At 46.0% G+C, this 18,226-nt stretch overlaps 2 protein-coding genes and 1 pseudogene across 2 annotated transcripts; 1 reads left to right on the forward strand and 2 right to left on the reverse strand.

Annotated features, from left to right (window-relative positions):
* LOC142814324 (uncharacterized) lies at positions 1-2,939 on the reverse strand (annotated as a pseudogene).
* A 7,097-nt stretch (positions 2,940-10,036) lies between these two features.
* On the forward strand, positions 10,037-13,239 carry LOC119171796 (uncharacterized). The gene is made up of 2 exons (XM_037422636.2): positions 10,037-10,118; positions 10,913-13,239. Exons 1-2 carry the CDS (start codon positions 10,084-10,086, stop codon positions 13,221-13,223), a joined length of 2,346 nt encoding a protein of 781 aa, XP_037278533.2. The 5' UTR covers positions 10,037-10,083; the 3' UTR covers positions 13,224-13,239.
* Positions 13,240-17,504: 4,265 nt separating this feature from the next.
* Positions 17,505-18,226, reverse strand: LOC142814325 (toll-like receptor 2 type-2). The gene has a single exon (XM_075893000.1). It carries the CDS (start codon positions 18,224-18,226, stop codon positions 17,660-17,662), a length of 567 nt encoding a protein of 188 aa, XP_075749115.1. The 3' UTR covers positions 17,505-17,659.

Here is an 18,226-nt window from a genome sequence, read left to right on the forward strand (position 1 = left end):
TTAACGACGGAAGTGATCTGCCTTGGTCATCGTGACGGGAACCCGGTGTAATCTTTCGGAGGTTATCAGTGCTAAAAACAGAGTGAAAGTAAGAATTGAAATTATTCGCCTTTTTCTTGCCCTCTTCAGCTGGAAACACCGATAATGTCGACCGTTTTACGCTTATGTAGCGCCAGAATTTATCGGGTGCGCTTTTAATAAACTTTTGTAGGGTGTGTCCATAAAAATGCCGTTTTGCGTCTCGTATCTTTCCTTTTAAGGTCGATGTCAGCGTTGCTATTTGTGAGTTAGCACTTCCTAGCGTTTTTTTGCCTTCCTTACACGCTTGATTTTGCGCTTAAGGTGAATTATGTCGCGGGTAACCCATGGGTTGTGCTTTCTTGTAACCAGTTTTCGTTTGGGAATAAAGTTAGAAATACAATGCATGATATGATGCTTAAACTGTGCCCACACTTCATCTATGCTCGTGTTATCTGCACATAGCTCAGAAAACTCGGGATACTCGTGCGACAGGTAACTCATTATCGCCGCATCATTAGCTTTATTGAAGGAGGGCACATATTTCACTGGGCCAGATTGCCGTATTGGAGTTGCTAAAGGCAAAGTACACAAAACTATTTTATGATCCGATATGCCATTAATTGTTTCAACACTTGCACTGTCGGTGGAAAAGTGATCACTTGCAAATACAAGGTCTAACACTGAGTGCGACTGTCCTTGTGTTCGTGTATTTTCGACAACAAGCTGAGTTAGGTTGAAAGCAAATAAGAAGTCGATGACTATATTATTCGACAGGGGACCTGGACTTAATGAGGACCAATTTATATCAGGTAGGTTGAAGTCACCTGCCATGATAATCCTGCCACCGAGCATATGTAAATTCATATAATCCAGAAGGGGGTTTAGGTACGACGCATCGGCGTTCGGGGGCCTGTAAACGGCGCCAACATACACGTAGCCGTCTTTCAGGAGAAGCTTACACCAAACCGCTTCGACACTGTTCACCTCTGGCATGACCGTGTAAGCGATTCCCTGCCGTAAAACAATTGCTACTCCTCCGCCTCTAGTGTCCCTATCTTTGCGGACAATTGTGTAGCTCGGTGGCACAATTTCATGGTCATATATATTTGAATGTAGCCACGTTTCACTCACAGTAACAATATCAGGTTTTTGGGCCAATAAAACAGCTTCAAATTGTTCTGCCTTGTTCACAAGACTTCGCGCGTTTACATTTAGAAGGGTTATGGGCGTTGTCGTCGAGAAGACTGCGCCGTTGGTAGTTGCTCTTCGTTTTTTTTTATTTACTTGTGCGATATTTTTACTGTCTTCATCCCAAGTAAAAAGACGACCGTTTATCTGAACTTTGTCAAAAATAAGCCTTACCCTTTCCCCTCTATCGCGGTTTTCTTTCGTGATTTTCCACAGTTTTCTTCTAGTTTCACGCACGCCAAACGAGTAATCCTCGCTTATTGAGTAACCGCTCCCTTTCAGTTTGGAACAGGACTGGAGTATTTTAACTTTGTCGCGATAATCGAGCAACTTGAGAATTATTGGCCTGTTTTTCGGATCGCCTTCTCTAGTTCTACCAAGTCGGTGGATACGTTCAATGCCTGCACTCTTTACGTCTAGTATATCTTCAAATATTTCCTTTGATACGAGGTTATGAAGCTCTTGAAAGGACTCGTTTTGTTGTTCCTCAACTCCGTACACAATCAGGTTGGACCTCCGACTTCTGTTCTCTAGTTCTTCGATTTTCCTATTCATGCCTTTGATGTTATTTTCTAGTTCCACTATTCGCTTTACGCAATCAGAAACCTGCTTTTCCAGTCCACTAATTTTTCAAGTTTCTTATCGATTGCAGTTAGTTTCTGATTTGTGACGGATTTTTCTTTCTTGATTTCCTTTATGTCGTCTGCGATTGCCTTTAGTTGCTTTGACCAATCGCCCTCTGTAGGCCCTGGATTAGTTTCTACGTCGCCACTAAGTAACAACAGGTAGCGAAGAGAATCAGTCACGTTAGTAAGCATTTCGCACATTGACCATGGGCATGGCAGCAAGAATAAGCAAACGTTATTGCTACGGTAACACTTTCCGAATCGTTTGCTCACCTGTACGAAAAACATGATCGGGTTTGAAGACCGTATCATGGCATTGCCGCCATGCCCACTGTCAGGTGCCGCGGTGAAGAGCCGTTTTATAGTCCCGTTGACAAATGCATCCGTTAACGCCCCTGGTGGATCCGATGACGTCATCTGTGCTCCTCCGGGTACGATGTTTAGCCGATGAAAGACCACGGGCATCGGCTTTTCTTGATCGGTTACCGAGAACATAGCTGGCGATGAAGGGGCGTTGTTCATCGGTGATAGCCACGCTGGGACAAACAGCAATCCAAGCAGAACCTGTACGAAAAACATGATCGGGTTTGAAGACCATATCATGGCATTGCCGCCATGCCCACTGTCAGGTGCCGCGGTGAAGAGCCGTTTTATAGTCCCGTTGACAAATGCATCCGTTAACGCCCCTGGTGGATCCGATGACGTCATCTGTGCTCCTCCGGGTACGATGTTTAGCCGATGAAAGACCACGGGCATCGGCTTTTCTTGATCGGTTACCGAGAACATAGCTGGCGATGAAGGGGCGTTGTTCATCGGTGATAGCCACGCTGGGACAAACAGCAATCCAAGCAGAACCTGTACGAAAAACATGATCGGGTTTGAAGACCGTATCATGGCATTGCCGCCATGCCCACCGTCAGGTGCCGCGGTGAAGAGCCGTTTTATAGTCCCGTTGACAAATGCATCCGTTAACGCCCCTGGTGGATCCGATGACGTCATCTGTGCTCCTCCGGGTACGATGTTTAGCCGATGAAAGACCACGGACATCGGCTTTTCTTGATCGGTTACCGAGAACATAGCTGGCGATGAAGGGGCGTTGTTCATCGGTGATAGCCACGCTGGGACAAACAACAATCCAAGCAGAACCTGTACGAAAAACATGATCGGGTTTGAAGACCGTATCATGGCATTGCCGCCATGCCCACTAATTGATTGATATGTGGGGTTTAACGTCCCAAAACCACTATATGATTATGAGAGACGCCGTAGTGGAGGGCTCCGGAAATTTCGACCACCTGGGGTTCTTTAACGTGCACCCAAATCTGAGCACACGGGCCTACAACATTTCCGCCTCCATCGGAAATGCAGCCGCCGCAGCCGGGATTCAAACCCGCGCCCTGCGGGTCAGCAGCCGAGTACCTTAGCCACTAGACCACCGCGGCGGGGCACGATTGTGAAAACTAATCTCCATGGTTACTTCTGGGTTCTGTGTCTTAGCTAAATAGGTGAGCTATAGGTGACGCAGGTTGTTTCTAGGTCATTACTAAGCTTTTTTTTTAGCTAGGGGATGCTAGCGTTGTTTCTACGTCTATTTTCGGCGCAGATTTACTCGAGTTAAACCAGTCGGTCACAGACATGACACGGGCATGTCGTCATTGGCCTATAGACCTTCTATCGCTTCGGGGTCCCCTTGCAGCTGCCGTTGGCTACGGTACTTTCTAGTTGTACATAATCGGGTTTTCGGCTCCTCGCCTACGCTTCGCAGCCATTCGTGGGGTAAAATGTTGCTTTCCTCCTTTTTAGGAAACTTTGTGGGCAGTTGGATACAATTTGCACGCTAACATGTAGAAGATATATCGGGCACGCATTGACGGTGGAAACTGCAATAAACTTTTGTGCCTCAATTTTGGGACATTGCCACAGGGATGCTTTCAATGCCGTTTGCGATTATATTCAAGCATCCAAACGTATCCGATTGTGATCTTCAATCAAATAATTATTATTTAGTATCTAAAAAATTCTAAATGGTGAGGTGAAACGCAGCTGAGTGGTAATCACAACACCTGAAATCTCAGAATTTCTCAAATTGACTTTTTCATTTTTTTCGTTTGCTCTCTTTTTATGTGGTTTTCCTTACATTAGTCACTTTATAATACAAATTCATTTTCACACATAGTTATAATGCTCACAGGAAAAAAATGCACTACGCTTTCTTGGCCAATCCTCCTGAGTGGGTTTGAGCCATGAGTCTAGGGAAACAAACAAACAAACCCCAAGATTTCTCAGCACTACAGATACATAGTGTGCACAGGTATAATTTTCAACAGATTACCCACACCGAAACTTTAACTCTCCTCTGTAACCAACGCAGATGTGTACCTCAGTTCTAAAAAAAAAAACACTTACGAAGCGAATAAAAGACCACAGAGAGATATGTGATCCCTTCTTATTGTTTTTTGGCCAATCCACCAGAGTGGATGTGAGGCGATCATATACGCTATCATCATCAGTTTACGAAGCTGTTTTCATAGTGTTTCTGGGCGCCGAAACATGCGTCAGTGAGCCACCAATAAAATTATGTCTTGCCTTAATCAATTTCGTGACGAACGTTACATAGGCGGGGTCAAGTACACTATGTCTTTCAGCGCACTTTAAAAAATTTTATATATATTCGCTCTGCCTTAATAATAATACCGGCTGAAATTTCCATTTGTTCTGTTATTAAACAGCTTTTTACGTTCATTGTAGTGTGTCCTTCGTAGTCACCTGCCATGGTGGTCTAGTGGCTAAGGCACTCGGCTGCTGACCCACAGGTCGCGGGATCGTGTCCCAGCTGCAATTTCGATGGAGGTAAAAATGCTTGGGGCCCGTGGGCTCAGATTTAGGTGCACGTTAAAGAACCCCAAGGGGCTAATTTTTTGGAGCCCTCCACTACGGCGTATTTCATAATCGTATGGTGGTTTTGGGGTGTTAAACAGCAACAGTTATATTATTATCACGTCCTTCGTAGCGTGCCCCTATAGCGTGAACCCATCGCCAAGCTGCGAAAAAAATCAATAAAACCAGCTGGACTGATGTCTTGGTTATATGTACGGAAAAAAATCACAGCATATCCATGGAATGAATGATGATGAGTTGGGCGAAACGTCCGTCAATCCGTCCATGCTTCCGTCCATACGTCCGTCCGTGCGCCCGTCCATCCATCTAGTGAAAACTTTAAGTACCGCCATCTCGCTTCCTTTTATCATATATCCATCACATACAAGTACCTTCAGCGTACAATCCAAGGACTAAACGAGAGCATGTACCACATTTATGCTGTCTGTGCTTTGTTAACACCGAGAGCGTGATAATGACGCCATGCTACGTTTTTCGCAACATGTGGACATGCGGATATGTGCCCGAGAGCGGGTATGTGCCACTGGCATGCGGGTATGTGCCACAGGTTACGCACTACGAGAACAGGGGACGCACAACCCACGCCATAAGGAGCTTCGCCCCTTAAAGTTAACCTATTTCTTTGTGAGGATCGGAAGGTTTGCTGATGCAATTGCCTTTAGCGATAGCGCACGCAGCCTCAATGATTGATTGGTTTGATTGATACGTGGGGTTTAACGTCCACAAACCACCGTTTGATTATGAGAGACGCCGTAGTGGAGGGCTCCAGAAATTTCGACCACCTGGGGTTCTTCAAAGTGCACCTAAATCTGAGCCCACGGGCCTACAGCTTTTCCGCCTCCATCGGAAATGCAGCCACCGCAGCCGGGATTCGATCCCGCGACCAGCGGGTCGGCAGCCGCGTATACCTTAGCCACTAGACCACCGCGGCGGGGCCAGCCTCAATGATTATGCGTGTGTTATCCTATAGTGATGCCTAGCTAAAATATGTGTCTTCTCGAAATGATGGCATTCAAAAATAGTTTGACATTGTCGATGTAACGTGCACAGACGTTCGTTTCTATAAGGCATAGTGTCTACCGAGAAGTGAGGCCAGGCTATCGACTGAGGAGTGGTTACGAATGGTTTTTGATTACGCTATCGCGTTTTACTCTTGAAGGCGATGGTCAAGCGTTTTATAGGTTATATTTTGTGCAGAAACCTTGCGAGTAGAATATGAGGGTGGTGGTAGAGAAGCATTTATTGAGAAAAACACTGAACGTTACACTACAATTGCACTTGGGTGGTCTGCTTATTCCACAAGTCCACCTGAGATCATCGCTGCTTGGGTGCTGGCAGCCAAGGATGTGCTAAGCGTCCCGGATGAAGTAGCCGAGAAGGAACTCCTCCCAAGCCTATTTTGTCAATCAATCAATCAATAAATCAATCAATAAATCAATCAATCAATCAACCAATCAATCAATCACTTATTTAACGTACCCTGGAACAACCATGATGTATTAGTGCAGATGCACGCAAAAATAAAACAATATAAATAAACAATACAATACAGGCACTCTTCACTAAAATCAAATAGAAAGAGTGAAAACACACAGGAAAAAGAAATCAGCGCAAAATGGGAATAAAAAGACAAGACGAGAATCATGAAAAGAAAGTACAATATAAAGGCGAATATACACAACTATGTAGAAAACTTCTTGAAAAACGGAAAAGAGAAGAATTTTCGCATTGTCAAAAACTATGTTAAGAGAGTGCACAGTTGAGATAAAAACAACGGCAGTGGACCATGAAAAACATCAATACCGTGAAAGTTAATATTATAGAGACTTTGTACTCTCTGAATGGTAGAGTGTTCAAAGAAGTTCACAGGTACATGAAATGGTGGATTCTCTCTGATTAGCTTACGCGGAATCCAAAAATTTACACAATTAAGAAGGAAAGAGCGGAATATCATACCGTAAACTAGTTTGTAAAATAATAACAGGTCGGCGCAATTTCGTTGCCAGTAAAGTAATGGCAGTGATAATAATATGGCAGTTTTGGAACGAGATCCAGAGTCATTTAAAGCGAAACGATGATAGTAAATGCTTATCAATTTTTTCTGGACTCGCTCAATTGCGTCACTGACAGATTAAGCAATGCCATTCAGATCACAGATGCATATTCAAGTTGAGGAAGCCATATGGCGGTGTACAGTTTTTGGAAGGCTGTAGGAGCTAGAAATGCATTCTCGAGATATTCTACAAATGCAGCCGAGAGATCAAAGGCCACGCACGGCCGCACGTTTAGTGTGAGCAGAAAAATTTAGCATGCTATCATAAAGAACACCAAGATCACTGAATTCATATACCTTACATAAGGGCATGGTATTGATTGAGTATGGAAATGGCACAATGAATGTTTTGCGAAACATACTCATGAATTTGTTCTTTGAGGTATTCAGACAAATATTATTTTTATCACACCATTCGGACAAAGAACACGAATCTTACTGCAGCAAGCGACAGTCGTTAACTGAATAAACTTCCTTAAATATCTCAATGTCACCAGAATACACTAGACAAGAAGAAAGAGGTGAACAAGAAACATTGTTAACGTAAATTAAAAATAAGAGTGGGCCTAATACCGACCCCTGAGGTACTCCACTAGTTACTTTGTACAAGGAAGAAGTTTGGCTGTTTACGGCAACATAACAGGGTCTATTAAGCAGACAGCTGTGCACGAGATTCACAACATACAAGTCAACATGAAAGTTTGCAAGTCAAACCAAAAAAAATTAATGGCCCCGTATCTGCATGTTAATCTGTAAACGTCGTCGAAAGACGGTAGTCTTGCGAATGAAGAGAGTGAACGAAACATTTATTTGATGTTCCGCGCAAGAAAATCGGTGAATGGTATTCTGGAGGCGCTGTGTTAGAGTGCCTCGAGCGTGCAGTGGAGGCGAACGAGCGCATCAAGTCACGTCACACGTGAGACATGAGCGCCATATGGCAGTTTTCTTGGAAAACGAAGCGCGTTGCTCTGAGAGGGGTGTGCGCGCCCGTCTCAGAGGTGATAAGGTGTAGAACGCAAGGCGACGGGTAGGTGCCACTACCGTCTCGTCTTAGCAAAGTGTTGGAAACACTCGACTTTTCGTGCAAGCGTGCAAGGTCAGCGCAACCTAATAAGCTCTACGGTCCTTAAAATTACCTATGTAGGCCTTTTTGAGTAAAAGACGCACATACAGAATGAATACGTGTTGTTATGGTGCCCCAGACATGCGCAATAATTGCTTTCTAATTGACAATTATACGCTGAAAGCTGAAGCTTGAGCAACATTGGTGGGCGCTGCGGATGGGGTCGGCCGTTTCAAGTACCCGGTGCCGTTAAGAGTGGACACGCAGGCAAATGTACAGACAGACAGACAGACAGACAGACAGACAGACAGACAGACAGACAGACAGACAGACAGACAGACAGACAGACAGACAGACGGACGGACGGACGGACGGACGGACGGACAGACAGACAGACAGACAGACAGACAGACAGACAGAGGGACAGACAGACAGACAGACAGACAGACAGACAGACAGACAGACAGACAGACAGACAGACAGACAGACAGACAGACAGACAGACAGACAGACAGACAGACCAAATTTCTGCGCCGAAGGTCCCCAAGTATCGTCTAAAAACACTGAGTGGCTGACGACGTCGAAAAGATTGCAGTAGACTACGCCAACTTGCCCTGTTTAAGAAATAGGTGAAGAGATTTGCGTCATGAAACTAGCAAGATTTGTGGTAGCTGAGCGACCAGGGAGAAACCATTGTTGATTAGGAATTAATGAATTATTCACACTAACATACAATATTTTGTGAAGAGGCAGCCCAAAAATCTTCGATGTGGCACACAGTAGAAAAATCAGGTGATAATTATAAACACCAGTCTTGCCACCCGACTTAAATACTGGAAAAACACGCGCAGTTTTGCACATGCATGCTGGGAATTGTGGAAGCGTTCATATAGTTGTTAGATACTGTAGTCGGTACTGGGGCACATTTACTACCATAAGCCTTTAGTATGGCGGAGGGGACGCAATTTCGGGCCACATGATTAGAACGAATTTAAGCACTTAATGCACGAGCAGATGAGCTTTTCATGCAGCGTTAATTCGACCACTAGATGCGCTAACTGCCTTGGTCTGTTGTACTATTTGTGTCCTATAGTCTGAGACCTTATAAACGAATGAAAAATGCGTGGTGAAACAGTCAGCGATGGCATGCACTTCGACACCGTCCGAGTTCAGTAGCCTGAAGGACTTCCCACTTTTGCTAGACCGCTTGCGCACATACTTCTAAAACTCAGTTGATACAACAACAACAACAACAACAACAACAACAACAACAACAACAACAACAACAACAACGACGACGACGCCGCCGACGACGACAACAACAACAACAACAACAATAATAATAATAATAATAATAATAATAATAATAATAATAATAATAATAATAATAATAATAATAATAATAATAATAATAATAATAATAATAATAATAATAATAATAATAATAATAATAATAATCCGTTTAGCTCCCAAAATCATGCCCCGCCGCGGTGGTCTAGTGGCTAAGGTACTCGGCTGCTGACCTGCAGGTCGCGGGTTCGAATCCCGGCTGCGGCGGCTGCATTTCCGATGGAGGCGGAAATGGTGTAGGCCCGTGTGCTCAGATTTGGGTGCACGTTAAAGAACACCAGGTGGTCTAAATTTCCGGAGCCCTCCACTACGGCGTCTCTCATAATCATATGGTGGTTTTTGGACGTTAAACCCCACATATCAATCAAATCAATCAATCCCAAAACCATGATATTGTTACGTTATTATGAGATACGCTTTAGTGGAGGGCTCCGGAAATTTTACCATCTGCTGTTCTTTAACGTGCACTAACATCGCACAGAGCACAGGCCTCTGCCATTTCGCCTCCATCGAAATACTACCGCCACTGCCGGAATCGAACCTGCGACCTTCGAGTCAGCAGCAGAGCACCACAGCCTCTGACGCACCGTGGCGGACCCCAAGCTTCTCCTGTGGGTAGTTGGAAGAATAGGAGGGAAGCCCTTCTATCGCGGGCGCGCGTTTGTGGCAGCGAGAACATCGGCCTTAACAACCACCGTCGCGGAAGGAAGCTGCAGCGTAATCGCGCCATAGATTGCGCGCAGCCTTCTCGGTTTTTCGCTGTTCAGTTCCGCCTCTTGAAGAAAACGCATACGGCGGGGAAGCCGTGGTGTACGCGCTCATCATTTCATCGTCGCGTTTCTGCAGACCATATTGTGTGTTCTCATCGAGAACAACGAAGAAGGATGACCGAACATCAGCAGTCGTCCCTGGACCTTGTGTAAGTATTGAGACCGTATAGAGCGGGCGGTGTTCTTTAAGGCAGAAAAGTCTATCAACTCGGAAATATTTTGAGGAGGAGAGTGTAGGCGTAGGGGTGGGGTTGGGGGCTCAATCATACGTTTTGTATGGTCGTTGGTGCGTTTGCATGTTCGCATGTATATATTGCATATAGCAAATTAAAAAAAAAGAAATCATGGTGGTATATGAATCCATTTCTGGTTACGCCAGAGCTTTTGGAAATTTGCATGCTTAGTCACACTATACTGCATGGTTACCGTAGCGTTTCGGTAGGTATTCGACGCATACATAACCGGGAAGCCAATTTTGATAGCTGTTTTGTTCGTCGGATATTGTTCACATACAGCGCGATCCCGCTGTCACCGCCTTGAGGTATGGCACGTGATGTGCGCCTGTCCCGAAACTCGAGGTACGAAAGCTAAGTTCACGATTAAAACTCCGAATGGACTTAAACAACGGATGCATATTACGTCACAGGGCACGCCGCGATAAGTGTAAGCCAACCGACTTTCTTACGGCATTACATTGAATTCAGTTTTATTAACCGACGTTCAACACGTGCCTTTGGCGTATCTCCTTGTGGCATGTGCGATGCGCTGTCGTTCTCTAATTTCTCTCGTATACTAAATACTCAGTTGTGAGCGAGCACATAATCGTGTTTCCCTTCTTTCTCCTGTGTAGTTTATTCACGCTCAACGTTCTATGCCATAATGCGATACCATCTAATTCAGCCCACAGCTATTTTGTAACATTTACCCATCCACTGTCACGTAGGGTGATGCTCTGCGTATGCACCATCCTCGCTACTGCTGCTGCGACTTCGAGAGGCCGGGATCTACCTTGCGAGCCTGCGGAGGGACGAGAATGTCCGCGAGAGTTGCTACCGCTGCATCACTGTAATGCGTCTCTACAGGAGGACGGCCGAGTGAGGGTCCTGTGCAAGATCCTCATCAAAGCGGCGCCGCAGCTGTATTTCATACCTTCGGACCCCGAGGTGATGACGATGGACGAACTTCTCGTCTCTGACGCCCCTTTGAAAGAAGCGAAGCTCGCCACGCTATCGCTCACGAGGGTGGACATAAAGAAATGGGACGATTTCCCGCTCAGCTTGCAAAGCAACTATGACGTCTTCAGAGTCAATGCGAGCACCTTGCTGGAACAGCTTGCCTTGTATTCCTTCATGTGCTTCGTCAGGCAGGTCGAGTTCAGTGTGACGTTTCAAAAGCCGCTAAAAATCGCCGTCGCGAACTGCTCGAAAACGCAGGGGGACGTCCAATTTCGCTGCGATGTCTACGGTTTCAAGGGGCGCTTCGTAAGCAACGACAGCTTACCCGCCATATTCGAGAAATTTCCCGATATCGGGCTGACTCTAGTGCTGATTTTTCGTTGGAACGTGCAGAATGCCGTCACCCCGAAAATAAACGTCACATTGTCTGGACGCGTCAAGAGCATTCCGTCCGCTTTAAAGATTATTACGCCATTTCGGATAGCACGCCTTGTTCTCTACAAGTGCAACTTCGACCACGTAGGGAGCAAGGAGGCCATACCGCTCATGCCCTATCTGAAGCAGCTGGATTTTGTCCATGTTCCAATCACTCGTGTGCATATCAACGCATTTGACCTGATACCCGATATTGAGAGCATTTCCCTAGTTGGAACCCAGCTAGCTTCCATCCCCGAAAGTGTGTACAACTTGAAGAAACTTCGTCGGTTAAATATGGCGGCTACATTGACGTCACCGAATGGGACGTTCCTCATTTGCCCGGGTATATGCAGGCAATCGAGCTACCTCAGGGAACTGATCTTGGCCGGCACTACGAGACTGCAGGACCTACGCGACGGCGTTTTCTGCGCGTTTCGTAACTTGCAGCTTCTCGACTTGGGTGGTTGTTCGATCAAACAGTTGTACGGTTCCCCCTTCGTGTGCCTGCAACATCTTCGCGAACTGGACATGCAGTCAAATCAAATCGCGACAATCAGTGAAGAGGCCTTCTTGGGCTTAATGCGCTTGGAAATCCTTAACTTGAGTCACAATCGCATCGGCACCGTTTCCGGCGCTGCGATATTCAGACACCTCACATCGCTCGTATCGTTGGATGTGTCCTTCAACGAGGTTAAGGACCTCGAACATCTCTCCACCCACGTGGCATCGGTAAGGTTCCTGGACTTGTCACACAACAGCATTTCCAAATGGTCGCCGCCATTTTTTTCCGCGATGGGTGGCTTGCTTACGCTCGCGCTGTCATCGAATTTACTTTACACGATAGATAACGGCGCGCTTAGGGATATTCGGCACGTGAAGACGGTCAATATTTCAGATAACCCGTGGGACTGCGGTAGCTGCTCGTTGAATAATCTACACGATCTACTAAACAGCAGTGCGAGACTCGGCGCCAACTCAGTGGTTTGCAAAGAACCGGAGAGATACGTCGGTCTGCGCGCAATCGACGTCGAATGGGACGTTGGCGTCTGCGGTCCGATGGATTTTTACACGTCAGTGTGGGTTCCGTTACTTTTCACCGCACTCGCCGCCACCGTCATCAGCTACGGACTGTACACGAAGCGCTGGTACATGATGTACGCGCTCTTGTACTTGCGCGTAAAGATAAAGAACTACAAACGCCAGTTGCACTGCGGCCGTTTCATGTGGGACGCCTTCCTGTGTTACCACGTCTCCGACGCGACTTGGACCACCGAGGTTCTCCTGGCGAGACTCGAGTCTCCGCCCATGCGGTACCGCGTTTGCATCGCCGAGCGCGACTTCATTCCGGGAATTCCCATAACCGAGAACATCTGTCGCTGCATCTCGCAGAGTCGCGTGTCCCTGTTCGTTTTGAGTTCCGAGTTCTGTCGAAGTCGCTGGTGCATGTTCGAGATGATGCTCGCGCAGCATCGCCTGTTCGAGTCGGATAGGGACGAACACATCGTGCTCATCAAGAAGGGACCAATCGACGAGTCCCAAATGTGTCCCACGCTGTCGTACTTGACATCTTCGAGGACGTACATTGGCGCGCCCGAAAGTGAAAGTGATGAACGCTTACAAGACCTATTTTGGCTGCAACTCCAAATGGCACTGCAGCAATAAGCATCTGAAACAGTTTTTTTTAAGTTAAACTAGTCTGAAGGGGGGGGGGGGGATAAACAACAAGAGGGAAGGCAGGGAGGTTAACCAGGCACATGCCCGGTTTGCTACCCTATGCTGGGGGAATGGGAAGGGGGCATAAAGATGAGAGAGAGAGAGGAGGAGAAGAGAAAGAGAGAGAAAAAAAGGAGGATTGTCAGTCAATCGGCTGGCGCGTATGCAGTGGTGGCACTACACAAAAGTTAAAGGTGGTCACGTAGGCCTGTAGTCTTCAAAAAGCACAAGACAGCTTTGACTGCTTTTTGAGCCGACGAAAGGCGATGGCGGTGTTCCAGTAGCATCTGCACAGAAAGTGGCCGATCGTCCAATTGTCGCAATGCGTCCGAAAGCTTCTGTCTTTCTGAGGCAAATCGAGGGTAATGGCATATCAAATGGTCGATGTCTTCTTTGGTGCAGCAGACGTCGCATTCCGCATTGTCGGTCAATCCGATGAGGGTTCTATATGCTTTTGTAAAGGCAACCCCCAACCAAAGGCGACAAAGAAGTGAAGCTTCACGTCGACGAAGTCCGGATGGAGGTCGAAGTTCCAGTCGAGGGTTTATTTGGTATAGTCTCGTATGTCTTATGCTTGGGGTGTTCCACTCCTGCAGACTCGGACTACGTGCCAGGTGACGAAGTTGCTTTCCAGCGTCAGTCCTTGACAAAGGAATCGGAAGGGTGTGCTCTTCTTGGTGTGATGTGCGAGCCGCGTTGTCTGTGGAATCATTGTCTGAAGTGAGTCTCACCAAGACTCTAGGCCATGGAGCAGTATTGCGCACTTCATAAATGTCCCACTTACGGTTTTGTTTGTTCAATACAGGGCTTAAGATTATAATATTATAAGTTTGCTTGTGTGTGTTTGGACTTATCTACCTCCCTCTTTTATCCTTATCTTCTTCAATTTTGTGTCTCCGTTTTCCACTTTCCCAGTGCAGAATAGCGAACCGGATATTCTTTTTTCGGTTGGCCTTTCTCGATTCCAGTTCTCTCTATCTAGCTTAGCCAAGTGGTTGGTGGCACTCTCTCAGGGTATACCGACAACAGCTCTCTAAAGGTACACCCTTAGCGAGCGGCCCGTTTCCAAAGCACACTCCATGCCTACGTTCTTTTACTTGCTTTGCGTTATGTGTGCCCGTTCGTTCGAGCCTCCTACGTTTAGATGTACAAAACTACAATCCTCTATGTTTAATAATATTTGCACACTAAAAAAGCCACAATCATTCACTGTAGATTGACAGTGAATGCAGCTTTCTGGAGAAATTAAAAAAAGGCATATATATATAATAAAACCGTATATGTGCGTTAATTTTCGTGTTCCGTTTGAGTGATGAAAGGTTTAAGCGCGGGAGAGTTAAGCGCGAATCCACAGCCGACATTCACAATAATAAATTTTTCGTAATGCAGCATTGCAATGTCTGCATGAAGAGGTTATGTCGGTGCAAGCAATGACTAAGCAGCCGAGGTAAAAGTAATTATAGACCACAAGAGATGCGCCACTTACAAATGACCCAATTTAAATTGCGCGCTAGAATAAGAAGGTTGAATGATGGGTCAGCGGTACTTCCACAAACGTTGTCGTTGTCAGGAGGTGAATAAACCTTTCGGTGAAGTGCTTTTGACTGCGACGCGTTGGTTATTGCTCAATTTCGGTCGTGTTGTGTTTGGTTCCTTTGAAACAAATGACGAAACCAGCGTGTAATCAAACTTTGTTTTAGTCTAGGTCGCACGTCCAAAACCTTTGTCTTTGTCTTAAAATCATCACAAATATCGCCCGAAGACCAGTGTGGCAGCTTACTCATAATCAAATATTGTAAGAATAAATTACCAACCATTGTAATTGCGATAAAAAATAAAACGAAAAAACAACCATTTGGTAGATATAACGCTCGGTCTGAGCGGCTTCCCATAGCTGTGCATAATGCTTGTGGTTTTGCGTTGTTTGTTATAAGCTGCTTATGCAGTTTAGATATCACATTTATTGTAAGTTTTTGTGATTGTGTACACTTATTTTGTAAGTGGTTTTGTAATAAAAATATGACACATCAAGGCTCAACTATTTTATTGCCACAGTTCAACATTCGCAAATGCAACTCACTGCATGCACATTTCTCGGGTGTCTCTCTGCAAAAAACAGTGTCTAGGTTTGCACTTACTTGAAGAGGAAGGTTGGAGTAGCCCTCGATGTAAAGCTCACTCTGAAGTGATCACGATGTTTCGTTCGCACTTGTGTCTTGAGAGTTGTGAGATTTTTTGGACTGCTATGCAGCTGAGCTCACGTTACACACACACACACACACACACACGCACACACACACACACACGCACGCACACGCACGCACGCACACACACACACACACACACACACACACGTGTGTGTGTGTGTGCACGCACGCGCGCACGCAACCCAAAACGCTCCTATCTTCATTACATATACCTCAAACTTTCGCTCACGACCAACGCTGCCTTTTCGCTCACAACGCTGAAATTCTGCGAAACGAGCTCCTTACCGTTGTCGTCCTAAAAAATTAGTGTTTTGTATAACTGCAGAGACTCCATAATGCTGACTCTTTATATGAGACAAGCAATCGCTATGACGAGAACAGAAAGAAACTGTAACACACAAGGTGCCTTTATATTGATTCACTTGAAGTAGTATTCATAACACACTGTAAACAATTTCAGCTACTGGTCGTAGACCTTATTCAGACCTATACTAGACTTCCTAGGTCTCATGCAGGACACGTTCGGGCTGTGGTAAAGCCATACATGGTTTCGAGAACATGAGGCATAGTAGGATAAAATATAAATACTGGTGCTTTTATTTACATGAAGTACTTACAGCACAAGTAAACAAATACTCGAACGTGTTAAGCTGTGTTGCGATACTTTTATTGCGATGGCAATTATATGAACACTCTCGGCAGGATTTCGCCACCGGCGTCGGCGTCGATGTCATGCACCGTATATGTATACGTATCTATATATATATGAAAACACAAGAAACAAAAAAAAAATCCAGAAAAAAAGCAAACGGCAAGCCATTTATATCTACCACTCACCGCTGCTGTGTTTTCGGCATTACCAGAAAGATAGGGCAATGAGCGCACGTCGCCACATCACGCAGCGGCACCCGCTCTAATCTCCTACGCGTACTTTGCCCGGCTTAGAGAAGGGGATAGACGCTCCCTCGCGCGCCCTTATCTCGTGGTGGCGAGGAGGGGAGGATCGTACGCCTTGGCTGTCCTTGAGCTTTACGCGGAACGATTCTGGTGTAGTTACCGGGCGCACAAAGGTCACTGCAATCATTGCAGTCTCGGTTCGTGAAAAGCGCGTGCTTTTCAGACTTGGCGAAGTAACAAACTAGACGCTTATTCCTGTGCATACGTACCTGTTAGTACGTTTCATGCGTAATTTGTGCGCGAGAAACGCGGGACATGTTTTGATCTGCTTCCTATTCTGCGCGTGACCTTTCGAATTGTTCTATCGCGTTTATTGCTTCGCCTTTGCGGCAAAGCTGTGACTTTTTTTTTCTGCTTAGTGGTAAACATTTACTGTTACACTCAACATAGAAGGACGTGCCTATTAAAATTGCGCCTAAAATGACTAGACATATTGAGAAAAAGTACATTGGCTGGACCATCAGTATTACAAGTTTAAACTCAAGCACAACATATAAGAGCACTATAGCTAGTATACACTCAAAGTGCAGTCTCTATGTATTCGCTCGATGGGCATTTAGTCCAATGTCTAGGTTTTGCTGTCTGGATTAAGCCATGTAGTGTTGCAGATGAAGAGGACCCTCGAGGCACAACGAGACTTTCTAGTAGCCTTCGATTTCTTGGTGTTTACATTTTTGCTCCTGTAGTACTATAGCTTCCTTGACTGCTGAATATAGTGGAAGGTTCGGTTCTTTGGCGCATATGAGAGTACCGTTTATACAAGGATTTGCAATGAACGTGTACAGACCTGAACGATGAGTAGATGGTTTCAAAATATACAGTTAACAACGCACGCTTCAGTCTTTTACACAGACAAAACAAGGAACTTTTTTTTACTGATGTACTGATCCCGCTCTGATAATAGTAGCGTATTACCCACGTAACTAGCTACAAACAGCTCGACTGTATAGGTGAGTAGACGAACACAGGGTGACACATTTTTGTTGACCTTGACTCAGTAACAAAGTAGTCTGCGTATATACCTCGACTACTGTGATAATGGTACCAAAGTAGCTGTTGCAAGGACTATGGCAACGTGCTGCAATTTCGGATCCGCAGCGCCAGATTGGAACGCCTCGTATGCCCTTACAGCCCAGTAAGCACAGTCGTCAGCCCCTGCGAAGTAACCTTGCACTATACATGTTAAAGTGCAAGGAAAAGCGGCGTGCTTGACAGTGATATTTAGAACTCCAATGCCGCGCGAAGTTGCAGCCAGAAATAATCGCGCACACTTCCCTCGGCGTCTTCAGGCGGTGCTTGTAGGTAGGTCTTCGTCTTTAGCAGGTAGCTCAATAGAGGGCACAACGATGAGTCGTCCATTGGCTGCCGGCGTATGAAGACCATCTCGCTCTCGCGTTCCGACTCGAACAGGCGATGCTGCGCCAGAGTAAGCTCGAACATGCACCAGCGGCTCTCGCAAAACTGTCTGCTCAGCACGAACAGCGACTTGCGGCTCTGCGATATGCCGCGGCACACGTTCTCAGTGATGGGCAGTCCCGGAATGAAGTCCCGTTCCGCGACGCACAAACGGAACCGATGCACCGTCGATTCCAGGGTCGGAACAATGTGCTCGCGCAGCCATTCGGCGTCCGAGTTGTGGTACGACACGAAGGCCAACGTTTTTACGATGGCGTCCCACAGAAAGGGCTCCGCAGTATGCAGTCGCCGGTATGACTTCACCTTGATGCGGAGGGAGAGGAAGAAATAGCGGATGTACCACCTTTTCGTGTACACGACGTATGATGTCAT

This window comes from Rhipicephalus microplus, chromosome 4 (assembly GCF_043290135.1).
Source record: "Rhipicephalus microplus isolate Deutch F79 chromosome 4, USDA_Rmic, whole genome shotgun sequence".
Lineage (NCBI taxonomy): Eukaryota > Metazoa > Arthropoda > Arachnida > Ixodida > Ixodidae > Rhipicephalus > Rhipicephalus microplus.